The sequence below is a fragment of the Bubalus kerabau genome, chromosome 22, assembly GCF_029407905.1.
Source record: "Bubalus kerabau isolate K-KA32 ecotype Philippines breed swamp buffalo chromosome 22, PCC_UOA_SB_1v2, whole genome shotgun sequence".
NCBI lineage: Eukaryota > Metazoa > Chordata > Mammalia > Artiodactyla > Bovidae > Bubalus > Bubalus kerabau.
In genome coordinates, this window is record NC_073645.1 from 9750391 (window position 1) to 9767811 (window position 17421).

The following is a 17421-nucleotide window of genomic DNA, read 5'->3' on the forward strand; positions in this document are numbered from 1 at the left end:
GAATCAGATGATCAGAGGTGTTCTTGAAGACTGGGAGGGTATTACGCTTAGTGAAGTGAGTCAGACATTGAAGGACAAATACTGTATGATTTCACTTACATGTGGAATCTAAAAAAATAAAACAAACAATATAGCAAAACAGAAACAGACTCACAGATACAGAGGACAGAGTACTGGTTACCAATGGGAAAAAGGTAGGAGGAGGGGCAAGGTAGTGGAAGGAAATTAAGAGGTACAAACTAGTAGGTATAAAATAAATAAGATATAAAGACGTAATGTACAGCTGTGATAATCTTAAATGGAGTATAATCTATAGAAATATTGAATCACTATACTGTATATCTGAAACTTATAATATTGTAAATCAACTATACTTCAACAAAACATTTAAAAATAAACAAAAATAAAAATACGTATTTACTTTGAATCAGTAATTCTGCTGCTGAGTAGCTCCTCAAGGAAATTATTCTAAGGGGGAAAAAGATACATGCAAAGAATTCTTTACAAAATAAAAATTAAAATGAGCTTATATGGCCCGTTTTAAGACTCAACTTCTGCTCATGAGATATTTTTATTAAACATGAGCCTGGTGTGTTACAGTCCATGGGGTCACAAAGAGTCAGACATGATTTAGCAACTGAACAACAAATAACTCATATAATATGGTAAAGCAGCATGATGCAATGGCCCTTGCAGAGAGGACCCTCCTTCTCCAGTTATAAGCCATATTGCATTGTGATATGATACTTTAACTCTCTAGAGCCAAGTGTAACATTAAAATGGAAGATAAAAAGCATCAGATGGTAAAGAGTATGCCTGCAATGAGGCAGATCCAGGGTCGATCCTGGGTTGGGAAGATCCCCTGGAGAAGGAAATGGCAACCTATTCCAGTATTCTTATCTGGAAAATCCCATGGATAGAGGAACCTGGCAGGCTACAGTCCCTAGGGTCACAAAGAGTTGGAGCAACTAACATTTTCACTTTTCACTGAAATATTAACAGTAATTACCTTTGAATGGTGGGATTATATTTATATTTTTCTGTGCTTTCTAATTTTTCTTAGGGAGCAGCTAATAAGCTTATAATCACCTGACACCAACTATATAAAAAGGTGAAAACAAGACAAAGAAAAGAGGAAAAAAAACAACCCTGCAAGTGCAACACAATAAATAAAAGTTTTCACTCAGCCCAATTAGATTTCTCATCTAGATGAAAATATACTATCTTTCACTCATCAAGGGAGGACACCATCTTTATTAACCACCAAATCGTGATTTGTCTTTGCATTCTCATTTTTGTTTTGATATTAGTTCAATTACATGATTGTAGCCAGGTGGTGCATAATATGACCATTACACTTCATCCAAACTAGTAAATTCTGCAAAGTTCTTCTTTGTAATCAAAGCTTAGACTGGGAATAAAATTTCAGTGTTATTGTAGCTGATGCTAATCCAATTCATGTGTCTATGCTGTGAGTTTCAAAATAAGTACCAACTGCAGGCGTATTGAAAAGAAAAGGAAAGTTTTAGATCTTTATGACCCAGCTGGGCCTATAATAACAGTCTCACCAGGAAGTGTGCCTACTAAAGTAAGCAAAACCACTAAACTCTACAAAAAAAGCAATGGGAATATCTGAAGCAGAATTCAGCTTTCAAGCCTAGTAATTACACTATTGATTTTTAAAGTGATCGTTAAGCTTCTCTGGGAAACTGATCCTGGCATCTCCCTCCCTGCTTTATCTTTAAGAGTACCAGAAGCACTATAATCCCTTTCTCAAATTAATAGTTAAAACGCTACATGGAAAACGTATAAAGAGAATTCAAATATGAAACTTCAACTCTTCCCTTTATAATTGAAGAAATTAAGATTGATTTTTAAATTAAAAGTTTTTACAGATTTTTCTTATTCATTCACACAACTGGCTTATGAATTCCAAAGACACTGCTGAGTCTCTGAATAACAGTTCTTAAAACATTCAGTGGAAAAAAAATGCATGCCTCAGAAATATAGAAAGGTTTTAAGCATTAATGGGGAAAAAGGAATTATTTACTCCTTGGTGTAAAATAAAACAGTTGTAATTAACAAGACCAAAGCTGTGATTGTGGTATTTTACAACTGATACACGGTGAAATCCAATATCACTATCCATTTTATCATCTGATTGTCAGGAAAAAAGAAAACAACTCATTTCTGTCAATGGACTTCTCCATCTGAATATCTGAATACCGTTTTGACAGTGTGAAGTTGTATCCTTAACCAAGTTGCCCAGTACTTTCATCTGAACCTGCTCTGTCTTTCATACTTTTGATCTATTATAGACATCTGCCGAGTCTCCCAAGGCAGAAGCACTTTTTTTGTTAACATCTCACATTTAATTATTCCCCGAAATCTGCTTTAAGGCTTCCCTGATGGCTCAGATGGTAAAGAATCCACCTGCAATGCAGGAGACTTGGATTTTTTCAGGAAGATCCCCTGGAGAAGGGAATGTCTACCCACTCCAGTATTCTTCCCTGGAGAATTCCATGGACAGAGGAGCCTGGCAGGCTACAGCCCATGGCACTGAGAGCTGGACATGACTGAGCAACTAACACACACACACACACACCCCCCAAATCAGATTTAAATTTAGACTCTTAAACTCTAGTGAGCAACCCCTAGGACTCTTGCCTTAGTCTCCTACTAGTGTCCCTGTTTGAGTTCATCCCATTGGACTCGATCTTCTATCCCCTTCCTTCAAAAGCAAATATGTACAAACTGTAGTAGCGGCTGTCTTCTGATGGTTCCTTATTGCCCAGAGGATAAATCATATACCTTTAGTTTGAGATTATTAGGGTATTTCTTTATTATCTGCCCTCATCTCTTTCTAACTGTATCTTCCAGGCAACCACCTGTCTAGTTCACTGTTCAGTTCCTTGACACATAAATCCTCTTTTCTTGGTATATTCCACTTTTTACTGTACAATAACATTTTCAAATTCCTCATATTTGTGTTGCCCTTCCTTTTACAGGAGCTATATTTACCCTCCTTTCTTACTTGTAAAATCCCTATTCAAACTTTAGACGACTCATATATCCCTTTGTCCTATAAGTCCTTTCGGATGCTAGAGGCATAACACATTTCTCCAGATTTAGTTCCCCCTCCCCCCCTGCCACTTTTATTTGAAATGGCAATTTCTCACGGTTTTTAATGCACTTGTATTGATCAGGAATTGCTCCAAGGCAGACAAAGACTTTTCATACTGTTCATGGGGTTCTCAAGGCAAGAATACTGAAGTGGTTTACCATTCCCTTCTCCAGTGGACCACATTTTGTCAGAACTCTCCACCATCACCCGTCTGTCTTGGGTAGTACTATATGGCATGGCTGATAGTTTCATTGAGTTAGAGGAGGCTGTGGTCCATGTGATTAGACTGCTTACTTTTCTGTGATTGTGATTTTCAGTCTGTCTGCCCTCTGATGGATAAGGGTAAAAGGATTATGGAAGCTTCCTGATGGGACAGACTGACTTGGGGGGGAAACTGGGTCTTGTTCTGATGGGTGGAGCCATGGTCAGTAAATCTTTAATCCAATTTTCTATTGATGGATGGAGCTATGTTCCCTCCCTGCTATTTACCTGGGGCCAAACTATGACTGTCTGAGGAGGCCTTACAAATAGCTGTGAAAAGAAGAGAATTGAAAAGCAAAGGAGAAAAGGAAAGATATAAGCATCTGAATGCAGAATTCCAAAGAATAGCAAGGAGAGATAAGAAAGCCTTCCTCAGCAAGCAATGCAAATAAATAGAGGAAAACAACAGAATGGGAAAGACTAGAGATCTCTTCAAGAAAATTAAAGATACCAAGGGAACATTTCATGCAAAGATGGGCTCGATAAAGGACAGAAATGGTAAGGAACTAACAGAAGCAGAAGATATTAAGAAGAGGTGGCAAGAATACACAGAAGAACTATACAAAAGAGATCTTCACGACCCAGATAATCACAATGGTGTGATCACTGACCTAGAGCCAGACATCCTGGAATGTGAAGTCAAGTGGGCCTTAGAAAGCATCCCTACGAACAAAGCTAGTGGAGGTGATAGAATTCCAGTTGAGCTGTTTCAAACCCTGAAAGATGATTCTGTGAAAGAGCTGCACTCAATATGCCAGCAAATTTGGAAAACTCAGCAGTGGCCACAGGACTGGAAAAGGGCAGTTTTCATTCCAATCCCTAAGAAAGGCAATGCCAAAGAATGCTCAGACTACCACACAATTGCACTCGTCTCACACACTAGTAAAGCAATGCTCAAAATTCTCCAAGCCAGGCTTCAGCAATACATGAACCGTGAACTTCCAGATGTGCAAGCTGGTTTTAGAAAAGGCAGAGGAACCAGAGATCAAATTGCCAACATCCGCTGGATCATGGAAAAAGCAAGAGAGTTCCAGAAAAACATCTATTTCTGCTTTATTGACTATGCCAAAGCCTTTGACTGTGTGGATCACAATAAACTGTGGAAAATTCTGAAAGAGATGGGAATACCAGATACCTGACCTGCCTCTTGAGAAACCTATATGCAGGTCAGGAAGCAACAGTTAGAACTGGACATGGAACAACAGACTGGTTCCACATAGGAAAAGGAGTATGTCAAGGCTGTATATTGTCACCCTGGTTATTTAACTTATATGCAGAGTACCTCATGAGAAATGCTGGGCTGGAAGAAGCACAAGCTGGAATCAAGATTGCTTGGAGAAATATCAATAACCTTAGATATGCAGATGACACCAGCCTTATGGCAGAAAATTAAGAGGAACTAAAAAGCCTCTTGATGAAAATGAAAGAGGAGAGTGAGAAAGTTGGCTTAAAGGTCAACATTCAGAAAACGAAGATCATGGCATCTGGTCCCATCACTTCATGGGAAATAGATTTGGAAACAATGGAAACAGTGTCAGACTTTTTCTGGGCTCCAAAATCACTGCAGATGGTGACTGCAGCCATGAAATTAAAAGATGCTTACTCCTTGGAAGGAAAGTTATGACCAACCTAGGTAGCATATTCAAAAGCAGAGATGTTACTTTGCCAACAAAGGTCCATCTAGTCAAGGCTATGGTTTTTCCTGTGGTCATGTATGGATGTGAGAGTTGGACTGTGAAGAAAGCTGAGCACCGAAGAATTGATGCTTTTGAACTGTGGTGTTAGAGAAGACTCTTCCGAGTCCCTTGGACTGCAAGGAAATCCAACCAGTCCATCCTAAAGGAGACCAGTCCTTTGGAAGGACTGATGTTGAGGCTGAAATTCCAATACTTGGCCACCTCATGCGAAGAGTTGACTCATTGTAAAAGATCCTGATGCTGGCAGGGATTGGGGGCAGGAGGAGAAGGGGACGACACAGGATGAGATGGCTGGATGGCATCACTGACTCGATGCCCAAGACTGTGTGTGAACTGCGGGAGTTGATGATGGACAGGGAGGCCCGGTGTGCTGTGATTCATGGGGTCGCAAACAGTTGGACACGACTGAGCGACTGAACTGAACTGAACTGAACTGAAACTATGATGGAGGTAGTGAAGATAATGGTGACCTCCTTTAAAAGATTCCAGTCATGAAATTAAGACACTTACTCCTTGGCAGGAAAGTAATAACCAACCTAGACAGCATATTAAGAATTAGAGACATTACTTTGCCAACAAAGGTCCATGTAGTCAAGGCTATGGTTTTTCTAGTGGTCATGTATGGATGTTAGAGTTGGACTATAAAGAAATCTGAGTGCTGAAGAATGGATGCTTTTGAACTGTGGTGTTGGAGAAGACTCTTGAGAGTCTCTTGGACTGAGAGGAGATCCAACCAGTCCATTATAAAGGAGATAAGTCCTGAGTGTTCATTGGAAGGACTGATGTTGAAGCTGAAACCCCAATAGTTTGGCCACCTGATGCAAAGAGCTGACTCATTTGAAAGACCCTGATGCTGGGAAAGATTGAAGGCGGGAGGAGAAGGCAGCAACAGGGGATGAGACGGTTGGATGGCATCACCGACTCAATGGACATATGAGTTTGGGTAAACTCTGGGAGATGGTGATGGACAAGGAGGCCTGTCTTGCTGTAGTCCATGGGGTTGCAAAGAGTTGGACACGACTGAGCAACTGAACTGCATTGAACTGAACTGAGACAAAGACTTTGCTATTTATGGCTCTGGACCTTGGAATAGGCTTTAGCTTGTAATCTGTTCTGGTTATTGATTTATTTATTGTTTTTCAGTTCTAAATTCGCCCTTTTTAACTGCTCTATAAAAAATGGATTGGATCATTAAATTTTTTTCTTTGCCAACTGGCACTGAAACTTTGTCACTGGGGAGATACGGCAAGAATAAAGCGATTTGCTTCCTGGCTTCAGTCAGATTGCTCGGATTTTGTACAACCTTCTCCAGGGTATGGCTATTACAGTACTTGGAGTTCAGCAATACCAAGCAGCCAGCAGCTTCCCCAGAACAGCTCCCCTCAGGTAGTTTCCCTGGTATGAGCAGCTTTCTCTGGAACACCTCTGGCATAAGTTCTACTGCCATGGCATCAGAGCACTTTACTGCCATCTAGCCAGCATGGCTGTGTCCTTCCCAGCAAGGATGATTTCCCCCTGAGGGACACTTGGAAATATCTTGGGACACTTTCTGTTGGGGTTTTCGGGGAATGTTAACCTGTATTTAGTGAGTAGAGGTCAAGATGCCACTAAACATTCTACAGTGCATAGGACAACTCTCCACCAAAACCAACTCTCTGATTCAAAATGTCAATGTTATCCAGTTCCATAAACAACTCTCCATAACAAGGTCTAGTTCTTAGTCTCAGCAGAGCAATGTAGAGGGTGGAGAGAAGGATGGGGGAAGAAAAATGTTTTCCTTGAATCGTCTGTTAATGGCCTGAGGTCTGTGACAATTCCTTGTACTTTCTGTTTTTGTTTTTTTTTTTAGCATCCAAGATCATTTTATTTATTTTTTAAATTTAAATTTATTTATTTTAATTGGAGGCTAATTACTTTACAATATTGTATTGATTTTGCTATACATCAACATGAATCTGCCACGGGTGTACACGTGTTCCCAATCCTGAACCCCTCTCCCACCTCCCTCCCCATACCATCCCTCTGGGTCATCCCAGTGCACCAGCCCCAAGCAACCTGTATCCTGCATCGAACCTAGACTGGGTGATTCATTTCTTATATGATATTATACATGTTTCAATGCCATTCTCCCAAATCATTCCTTGTACTTTCTGTATCCTGAATTTCTGCTATGACCTTTTGACTAACTTGATCAATATCTAAAACACTTTTAATAAGAATTTTTAGTAAGCCAGAAAGAAAAACACCAATACACTATACTAACACATATATATGGAATTTAGAAAGATGGTAACAATAACCCTGTGTACGAGACAGCAAAAGAGACACTGATGTATAGAACGGTCTTATGGACTCTGTGAGAGAGGGAGAGGGTGGGAAGATTTGGGAGAATGACATTGAAACATGTAAAATATCATGTATGAAACGAGTTGCCAGTCCAGGTTCGATGCACGATACTGGATGCTTGGGGCTGGTGCACTGGGACGACCCAGAGGGATGGAATGGGGAGGGAGGAGGGAGGAGGGTTCAGGATGGGGAACACATGTATACCTGTGGCGGATTCATTTTGATATTTGGCAAAACTAATACAGTTATGTAAAGTTTAAAAATAAAATAAAATTAAAAAAAAAAAAGAATTTTTAAACAAAAAAGTGCTAAATTTTAACTAATGACCTACCAACATACTAATGACATTGAACTTCTTTTACTTTGAATAGAGTCAAATTTACCAAAGAATACTGATAGAAGCTCAGTGTGTTTGGGACTCAACAAATTAGAGGTGGAAATTATCTATACAATAGGAATAGAAATAAGTAGTGTCACATTTATACATTTGCCTCAAAACTCCTCAAATATAGACCAGGCCTTCTCAGTGAGTTCTCTAGTCAGTAATGCTATATATAATTTCTATAACTACTTGCAAGAGGAGGAAGGTGTACAATTTTAAAGCACTACAACATCATATGTGATGAAGAGCAGTCCCATTCACCTCTTTCCGTGAGTTTAAACCATTAATACTACCTCTGGATATGACCGTTTTCTAGTAGCTATGTGCTTATTTTGTAGTTAGATCAGGCTTGCTCAGGGCATGCTATAATTCAACTTCCATTATTAAAATAAACCAGTGTAATGACTCTCTTTCAAGCTTCTGGATTTTATCTCTCCTGCTTAATAAATATTTTTTTGTAAAGCACACCAATCAATAATAGCTCCATAAAGAAGACAAGCCCAAATGATCACAACTGAATGATCACATTCTAGCAAAGTACATCTGTCTTCTCATGTTCATCCTGCAAATATCCTCACATCACCCCGGATTTCATTCTAGAAAATGCACCAAGGTAAAATCCATTTAGACTGTGGGACAGGCTGAGGCTCTGAAAAATTTTAAATTCATCATCCTATCAGTTAAGTAGTGTGACTACACGCTGTATGGTATCTGGAGTTCCCACAGTCTTACCATGTGGACAAAGACTGGTAGATACATAAAGATAACAGATATAAATAAGGAAACAGATGAAATAGGTGGGGCACATGCCATGGATGCGTGGGCCTTCATGAGACTGGCCTGGTGAGAACGGTACGGTAAGAACAGTGCTGGAAAGATTCTACTGTCATCAAATCTTTCCATACGGTTCTCACCCTCTCCCTCCATGACACCTGAAATTCTAAAACCTTCTGGATTTTTGTGATTTTTCAGTCTTCAGGGGTAAGTCATTCAAATGTAAGTAACCCACAAACCATCATCATCTTCATCTCTATGTAGCTACTACTCAAATTAATACAAAACCTGAATTAAGTCCTTGAGATTGCAAGAGTGAAATTAAGAAGAACAGGGACCAGGGACTTTCCTGCAGCCCACTGATTAGGCTCTTCCACTGTAGTGGGGCACAAGTTCAGTTCCTGGTGGAGGAACTAAGATCCTGCATGCCATGTGGTTTAACCAAAAAGATAAAGAAGAAAGCATGTGTGTGTGGCAGGGGTGGGGAGTGTAATGGGAAAGAGTAGTGCCTGTAAAAGAGTAATGTGATGAGGGAACTAGAGGTAAAGGGTGTCAGAGAGAGGAAAGCAAGCTGGCAGATGGCACTGGGAAGACCAACAGTGGAACGCACTTCAAACTAGTATTCTTTATGATTTTGCTTCATTTAAAAGATAGGTTGAGCAGAGCCTGGAGGAAGATCAGAACAGGACCACTGGAGGCAGCAATCAATTTTTTTATGTTGGTTAAGTAAGTTAGGGGTTAGCAAACTACAGCTAACAGGTCAAATTCAGCCCATTGACTGTTTCTTGTATGGCCATTAGCTGAGAATAATTTGTACGTTTTTAAGTGGCAAGAACAAGAAAGTTTCAAAAGATGAATAATACTTCTTGACCTCTAAAACCAATGAAATTCAAATTCCATCATCCATACACCTTTATTGAAACTAAGACATGTTCATTTACTTATTGTCTTTGATTGCTTTTGCATTAACAATGGTAGAATTGGGTAGATGCAACAAAGGTCATTTGGCCTACGAAGTGTGACGTATTGACTATCTGACCTTTTATAGAAAAGCTTATCCTATCCTTGGTTTAAGTCATGGAGCTAAGGCTTCATATTTACATACCCCATTCAGAATAAATGTCCTGCACTTAACTAACCCATCATTTTTGTGGGGAAGTTCTGTGATCCTCTGTTCCTCCTTGAGCATGAGCCTTAGTTAGTCTCACCCTTCACCAAGCTGCTTGTCAGAAACATCAATAGCATCCTTCCTGAGAGAAGTTGAATAACTACTCTTTTGTCATCTTTTTGCATCTCTTCTGACATCCTAAGTCCTGATATGGAAGGCTTCCTTAACTCCTGCCTGACTGGTCCATTGCTTATTCTACAGAGCCCAGAGCATGGATTCAGTATTTTTGTTTATTTTGCCTTCAACTTGGAGTTGACACTGAATAGCAATAGCAAACAGGGAATGGAGGAAGGCACCAACCCACCACAAGCAAGAGTAGATCTGGGTAGAGGCTAGGATCAGAAGCACTATCATTGGAAACTGATGCAGATGTGGCTAAAGAGGCTACCTGTGGAGGACAGGATGAATAAACAGAGAGGAGGTTTTGCTACCAGCACCGATAAAGGAATAACAACCGAAAATTTAATATAATTGAGTTTGCCCTATATACTCAGTTTTCAGATCTATACTGAACTTGTGTCTTGCTCATCTCAGTAGCCCAAGTAACTGATACCGAAACAGGCATTCATCTTTATCTTTTGTAATGATTAAAAGTAAAAATTTCCTAGTCTGGCTCTAATCTCAGTTTTAATACCTAGCTCTAGTTTTGGTGTTGAGAAATAGTCTTCAGCCTAACAATTCCAGTGACTTTTTCTGTATGTCCAATCTTTCTTGGTAACCTATTTGCTCCTATATTTTGTATACGTCTTGGGACAAGTTTTATGACACAGGAATTGATAGATCAGGATGGATACTGGTCCTGTTGCTACTGCTGCCAAGTCACTTCAGTCGTGTCCGACTCTATGCAACCCCATAGACGGCAGCCCACCAGGCTCCTCTGTCCATGGGATTCTCCAGGCAAGGATACTAGAGTGGGTTGCCATTTCCTTCTCAAATGCATGCATGCATGCATGCTAAGTCGCTTCAGTTGTGTCTGACTCTGTTTGACCCTATGGACAGCAGCCCACCAGGCTCCTCCATCCACAGGATTCTCCAGGCAAGAATCCTGGAGTGGGATGCCATTTCCATCTCCATGGATACTGGTCCTGGTATATGCCAAATACCCTTTTCTAGTTGTTGGATCAAGGATAGGTCTGGAGATTCCTGGCTGGGTGAAGCAGAGGACCATGGAGCAAAGGGGTGGGAGAAACACAAAGGGAGCTCATACCATTGCTGTTTACCAACCAGTATGAAAAGGTTTCAACTTTCATAACCAATTGGCTGCATCTTGGACTTACACAGTAATGAGGTAATATGAGGGATACAGTTGAGACTCTTAGATTTTAATTTTCTGGGGGAAAATATATGACTCTTTGTTAAAAACAGTAAGAAAATTACTAGTAAATATTCAGTGATCTCAATGTATCAAAAAATGTCATCTTACATAAATTCCTAACTTCACTAATAACTTATCACACGGATGAAGAAGTGGATTGCATAACTGATTATGGGAACAAAGATATACTTACGTTCACATTTATTTCTCTTCATGGATTCTAAAATATGATATTCTAAATATACTTAGTTGTGTTTTATGTATTCAAGAATGTTATTAATGGAAATAGATTGTTCTGTTAGATTCAAATTTCATGTCAATTTTCATGAATTTTAGAGTCACTGCAGATAATTATGAAAATAATGTAAGAAACCAGTCCTCAGAGAACGCTTCTTGAGGACATGTATCTGTTTATCACTTTCTAGTTTGTCCGTGAACTTTTTTTTTTTTTTTATTTCCCACATGCGTGATTAGTTACAATGAGGTTCTTTTGCTCTCCCTCTGGAATAATAAAGCATAATCATGGCTTACATAACATGGTACCTCAGTTGTAAATTTGTGAAAGAGGCTCCATGCTTTGACAGTTCGAATGCTCACCATCTGTTTGCATGGGTGAAGCCCTGGTGCTCCCTTAATTGGCCATAAATTAGGTACTAGCAGCAGGATTATGACAAGATCCTTCAGTTACAGTTTAATTTCTTTTTTAAGCTGGGATTCAACATTTGGTGGGAATCCCAACTCCTGTGGTAAGAGCATAGAAATGTACCTCTTGAGCCCTAGACTCAAGCCATCTTCTCTCTATGTCTTAAGCTAGACCTCCCTCAAGGTATGTTCTCTGTATACACTTCTGAAGATAAACTTATGCTGAGCAGAGAGAAAAAACTACTAAATCCAGGAAATTCCAGTACCTTCTCTAAGAAGAGGAAGGGGCACATTGATTGAGCGCTCACTACATATCTTGTGCTGTGGGGGACCTTGACATATATTAAATTGTTTGATCTTTGAAACAATTTTATAATTTAGGCATCTCCCACTTTTCAGATAGGAAAACTGAGACTTAAAATTAAATTAAAATAAATTGCCCATATTGTCATAACATGGTGTAGTAAAGATTCAAGTGTTGAGCTTTGGACTCTATTTGACCAAGTCCATACACTCCTCACTGCACACTATATATGAGTAGGTTTGAAAAAGAAAATGGATACAGGCAAAAGTATGTATGTGATGCTACCTGATGCTCCTTCATCTCCTGGGATCTCGGTCAATAGAACTGAAGAACCTACACTAGATAACTCTCAGGGTCCCAATAGTTTGTTTCCATGACTTGATTAATCTGGGCTTGAATATTAACCACAAAGCCTTAACAAATTATTAAAATGTTATGGACTTCAGTTTCCTTTTCTGTTAAACATCCCATCTTCCAGGTAGAATCATTACAAAGGAAAGTAGATATATAAACTGATACAAATACCCATCCATCCTCAATCAGCAGGCAAACCCTCAGCCTCACTGTCATTCTTCCCTCATCAGATTCCCTTGTGCTTTAGAGGGAAGATTAAGGCCATTCAAGTTACCATAACTTTCTTTGTTTACATCTCTACAAATTTTCTACCTATTCTCTTTTTCACTATCTTCAGAACATTAAAAAAAAAAAACAAAAACATGTTTTCCAATTTCTCTTTCCCTGTTTGCTCACAATTTCCTCCCCTGTGGACACATTTCTATCAAGTGTCACCCCCCACCTCCGCCCTGCCTCTTTTTTTTCTTTTTTAACTTGGCCACCATGGCATGTGGGATTTTAAATTTTCCCAATCAAGCAAACACAATGTCTTAACCACTGGACTGCCTGGGAAGTCCATCCTCCTCAAGGTTTGTGTAGAACCATCACAAGGAAACTCTCCAAGACCTCACTAGTGTCTCATCTGCCCTCCTATCTCTCTTTTTCATTTTCTTTGTTTAGCCTAGTTTCTTGAAAGAAAAAAAAAAAAATCCTTTGGTCTCAATGCTCTCACATCCTCAGTACTGACTCACTCTTTGCACTCTGGATTCCACTTTCACTGTTTTATTAGATATTTTTCTCCCAGGTTGCTAAATTTGTTGCCCTTTTCTCTATATATTTATGCCTCTCAGTTTCTCACTTGTATTTATTTCTGCTGATTATCCTTTTTCTCCTGAAATCTTCTCTTGGTATCTGAGGTTTCCTACACTGTTCTAGTTGCTAACATTGCAGTTTTATCACTGGTTTTCTTCCTCTGCCTCACTTTTACATGTAAGAATTTTCCCGAATTCTAAACTTGGTCTTTTAATCTTTTCTATTCTTTCATGCAATTCCATCCAGTTTTATGGCTTCAGTTGTTAACTCTATGTAAGCAATTTTTAGGTTAATTTTATGTTAACTCTAACAAGCATTGTTGTCCCACAGTTTCTACCTCCTGCGAGGCACTGTTCCTGAGTGTCAAACTTGTATGTCAAATTCATGATATTTTTATTGAATAATTCTTATGCTTCCCAAACTAATTCTTTTTCTACACTCCTTCTAGATCTTCTAAATTTCTTTCTTGCCCTTTACATTCAGGCAAGTCTCAGCCCTCTGGGTTTATTTCTTTATTTTTACACATGCCTATAATGATCTCATGATGACCACTTAGATTTACAGACTGCTAACTAGATATTCCGGAGAAGGCAATGGCACCCCACTCCAGTACTCTTGCCTGGAAAATCCCATGGATGGAGGAGCCTGGTAGGCTGTAGTCCATGGGGTCGCTAAGAGTCGGACACGACTGAGCAACTTCACTCTCACTTTTCACTTTCCTGCATTGGAGAAGGAAATGGCAACCCACTCCAGTGTTCTTGCCTGGAGAATCCCAGGGACGGGGGAGCCTGGTGGGCTGCCATCTATGGGGTCGCACAGAGTCGGACACGACTGAAGCGACTTAGCAGCAGCAGCAACCAGATATTCTGTCTGTATCTTCTCCCTAGTCTTCTCAGTGTCCTAGTGATTGACACTATTTTGCTGCATAGAATTGTCAGAGTTACTCTTATGCACCATTTGGTGATCTTGTTGAACCAGCCCCAACATGTTTGTGAACTTATTTGTCACACTTCGTCCTCCAACTACCTTAATACAGCCTAACTTTAGTCAGCTGAAATGGCTCATAGCTCTACTCTGAGTACCGCTGATGCTATTCACTCTATTTCTCTTGCTGCTCCTATGCTTATAGATCCACCTAATGAAACCATTTATTTCATGAAGACTTCTCTGATTCTCCCCAGAAGTTGTCAACTCCCACATGTGGGCTCTGGACCTTTCTTACATTCTGCTTTGCATGATGGTTATTTGGATAAATGCCACAGTTCCTCTACTAGAAGTTACCCCCCAAACCAGAATCTGTGCTGCTCCTTTAATTCTCCTTATAGCACCTAACAATGCCTTGTATGTGATAAAGCCTCAAAAAGGCATTAATCAAATGAAAGAAAGAATGAATAGGTAGTTATTGTTTCTGGGAACCAGAGGAAGAGTATCTATTTCAGAAATATTCATGGGTATAGACATCATCTCAGAGAAGGCAATGGCACCCCACTCCAATACTCTCGCCTGGAAAATCCCACGGACAGAGGAGCCTGGTAGGCTGTAGTCCATGGGGTTGCTAAGAGTCAGACACAACTGAGTGACTTCATTTTCATTTTTCACTTTCATGCATTGGAGAAGGAAATGGCAACCCACTCCAGTGTTCTTGCCTGGAGAATCCCAGGGACGGGGAAGCTTGGTGGGCTGCCGTCTATGGGGTTTCACAGAGTCGGACACAACTAACACGACTTAGCAGCAGCAGCTTAGACATCATGTGGAGAAGGGCATGGCAACCCATTCCAGTAAACTTGCCTGGAGAATCCCATGGACTGAGGAGCCTTGTGGGCTATAGTTCATAGGGTCACGAGTTGGACACAACTGAAGTGACTGAGCGCATGCACACATACGTGCATGGCTATCATCCTGTAATGATGCCCTTGGGTTCTAGCGATCCAGCACAGAGGGGCATGCAAAAGGAAGATCTGTAAATCAAGTGGCATTTCTCTTCATCCAGAGTCCCCTGAGCTCAACATTCAACTCCATCATTCTGATCATATCTGCCACTCACTTTCATTCCACACTGACACAGCCTATTCCAGCTGTAATGGGCCCACTAAAATGGATGCTGTACAGTTCTTCTCCCCCTTCAGGCACTTGGCTTTTGTGATAATGTATCCACAAACACAGCAATGAGAAAATGTTTGGAGGCCTCCATCCAGGTAGTGGAGCATTTTACTCAGGCTCTTGGAGAGTCAATAAAATAATCTGACATTTTAGTCTAACCAATAAAGCATTCAGGTAATGAGACCAGCAAGGAAGAATACAGAGAAGGAACAGGCGGATGTGTCACCGAACAAACTTGGAAAGGCCCTAAATATGCCTATGCCTAGGACTGATGCTTTCTCCAAAAATGTCTTCCTAAATACTTCTATTTTAGGAATCTGAGGATGGACGAATAGAGGAGAAAACTAAAACATGTTCAAGGAATAGTCCATTTCCTAGTAACAATAATAACAACAAATTTATAATGTATAAATATATATTATTTTATAATTAGTATAAAATATACTATAAATATTTTATAAATTATAAAGTATAATTGAAAGTACTAATAGTCATTATTTTCTAAAAATTTACATCAATAGCACTGGTTGAGAGTCTCCTGGGTAAAGACCACTTGGACAGATGATTTTCTCACATGTTCTCATCAATGCTCACAACATGATGTTGCATTATCCCCAGTTCATAAATGAGCTAACTGAGGTGAAGTTCATGGTGGTTTAAGTACCTTATTAAAAATCAAAAAGCTAGAATGGCAGAGTGAACCACTTCCAAGAAAAACAGGGAATGAGAATCAAATACAAAACTCATTTTCAATAAAAAGATATAAAACAAGTATTAATAGCTCCATGAAGTGATGTCTCATCCCAGGAACTTATGTGTGTCACTGATACGAGTGTGTAATATGCATAAGAAAGCAAAGTACTTACTCTCTGTCGATCACAAGGCAGGTTACCGCTTCTGCCGCAATTACATTCGCTGTTCTCACATCTTCCCTGTATAAAAAATAGAGAGCAGTTCAAGTAAAGCACCCTTTGAAAACAAAGAAAAGTGTTCATTGTAATTAATTCAAGACATTAAATTACACTCTTCTGATTTTTCCTCTTTCAGGTTTAAGATTTGTTCACGTTTCAAATTTCTTTGTCCTGAGAAACCACATAACTCTTGTTATTAATAACACAGATTTTACAATTACAATCCAGCAGCCCACCAGGCTCCTCTGTCCATGGGATTTTCCAGGCAAGAGTACTGGAGTGGGGTGCCATTGCCTTCTCCAAAAGTTATACTTTTCAAACTTAAAAGTTTCACTTACACAAATGAAACAAAATTTTGTGTCACCATTCCCTATCCTATCTGGAGAGTTAATGAGTTGACTGGATGATGATAAAGACATGAATGAAGATGAATAGGTAAACTTTAGAAAAGATCTGCAGATATAATTCTAGAAACTTAAGTACCTAATCCGTTTGTGTATGAATTTATCATTATTACCTTGAGAATTATGGATCTATTTTAATCAATTTCATACTTTAAAGACCCTGAACTTATGTGGCTAAACTTTTGGCAACTTAAACAGTTACTCACCTGTACCAGAGTTTGTAGGTTCTTCAAGAATATTCAACAAATCTTAATCACTCTGATTGAAATATGTATGTATGTACTGTCGCTTTACAAGCATCTAATTGGCTGCTGCAGCTGTATCTATCAACTTCTTAAACATCTAAAAATCTGCTCTCTCTTCTTATCCAGTGGTCAAAGGTGGATTTGGTAAGTTAACATTCACATTTTGAGCTACTAAAAATGTAATAATACCACTGTCATGGAAACATTAAGTTATACTTGAAAATGCACTCTGTTTCCTAGAAAGGTAAAATGTCTAGGTTAATCTAATTAATGATACATATACATTTGAAATACATTCCAGAGATATTACATAGGAAATAATATGGTCTTAATAACATCTTCTAAAAATCACAATTGGAACAGTATATGTTTTTAATATCAGGCTTTTAAAGTTTTGAAAATAAAGATATTCCCAGTGTATTTCATTTTTTCAAAACACACAAAGTTCTCACAAATACGTCTGAACTGTAATTTTTTCATTGATCTTCTTCTCTTTCACTGTTGCTGTAATCATGCTGTTAACGACTACAGTTGCTTTGTAGTAACTATTACTATTTGGGAAAGCAGTTTCTCCTTACCAAAATTCTTTTCCAGAAATATCC

General features: G+C 39.3%; 1 protein-coding gene across 32 annotated transcripts in view; it reads right to left on the bottom strand.

Annotated features, from left to right (window-relative positions):
- Positions 1 to 17421, bottom strand: part of PRKG1 (protein kinase cGMP-dependent 1) — a 1681227-nt gene that overhangs the window by 159934 nt on the left and 1503872 nt on the right. For all 32 annotated transcript variants that reach the window (XM_055561124.1, XM_055561106.1, XM_055561119.1 and 29 more), the window contains one exon: positions 16126 to 16191. In XM_055561124.1, coding sequence (XP_055417099.1) covers positions 16126 to 16191 — 66 coding nt within the window. The remainder of the gene's footprint in view (positions 1 to 16125; positions 16192 to 17421) is intronic.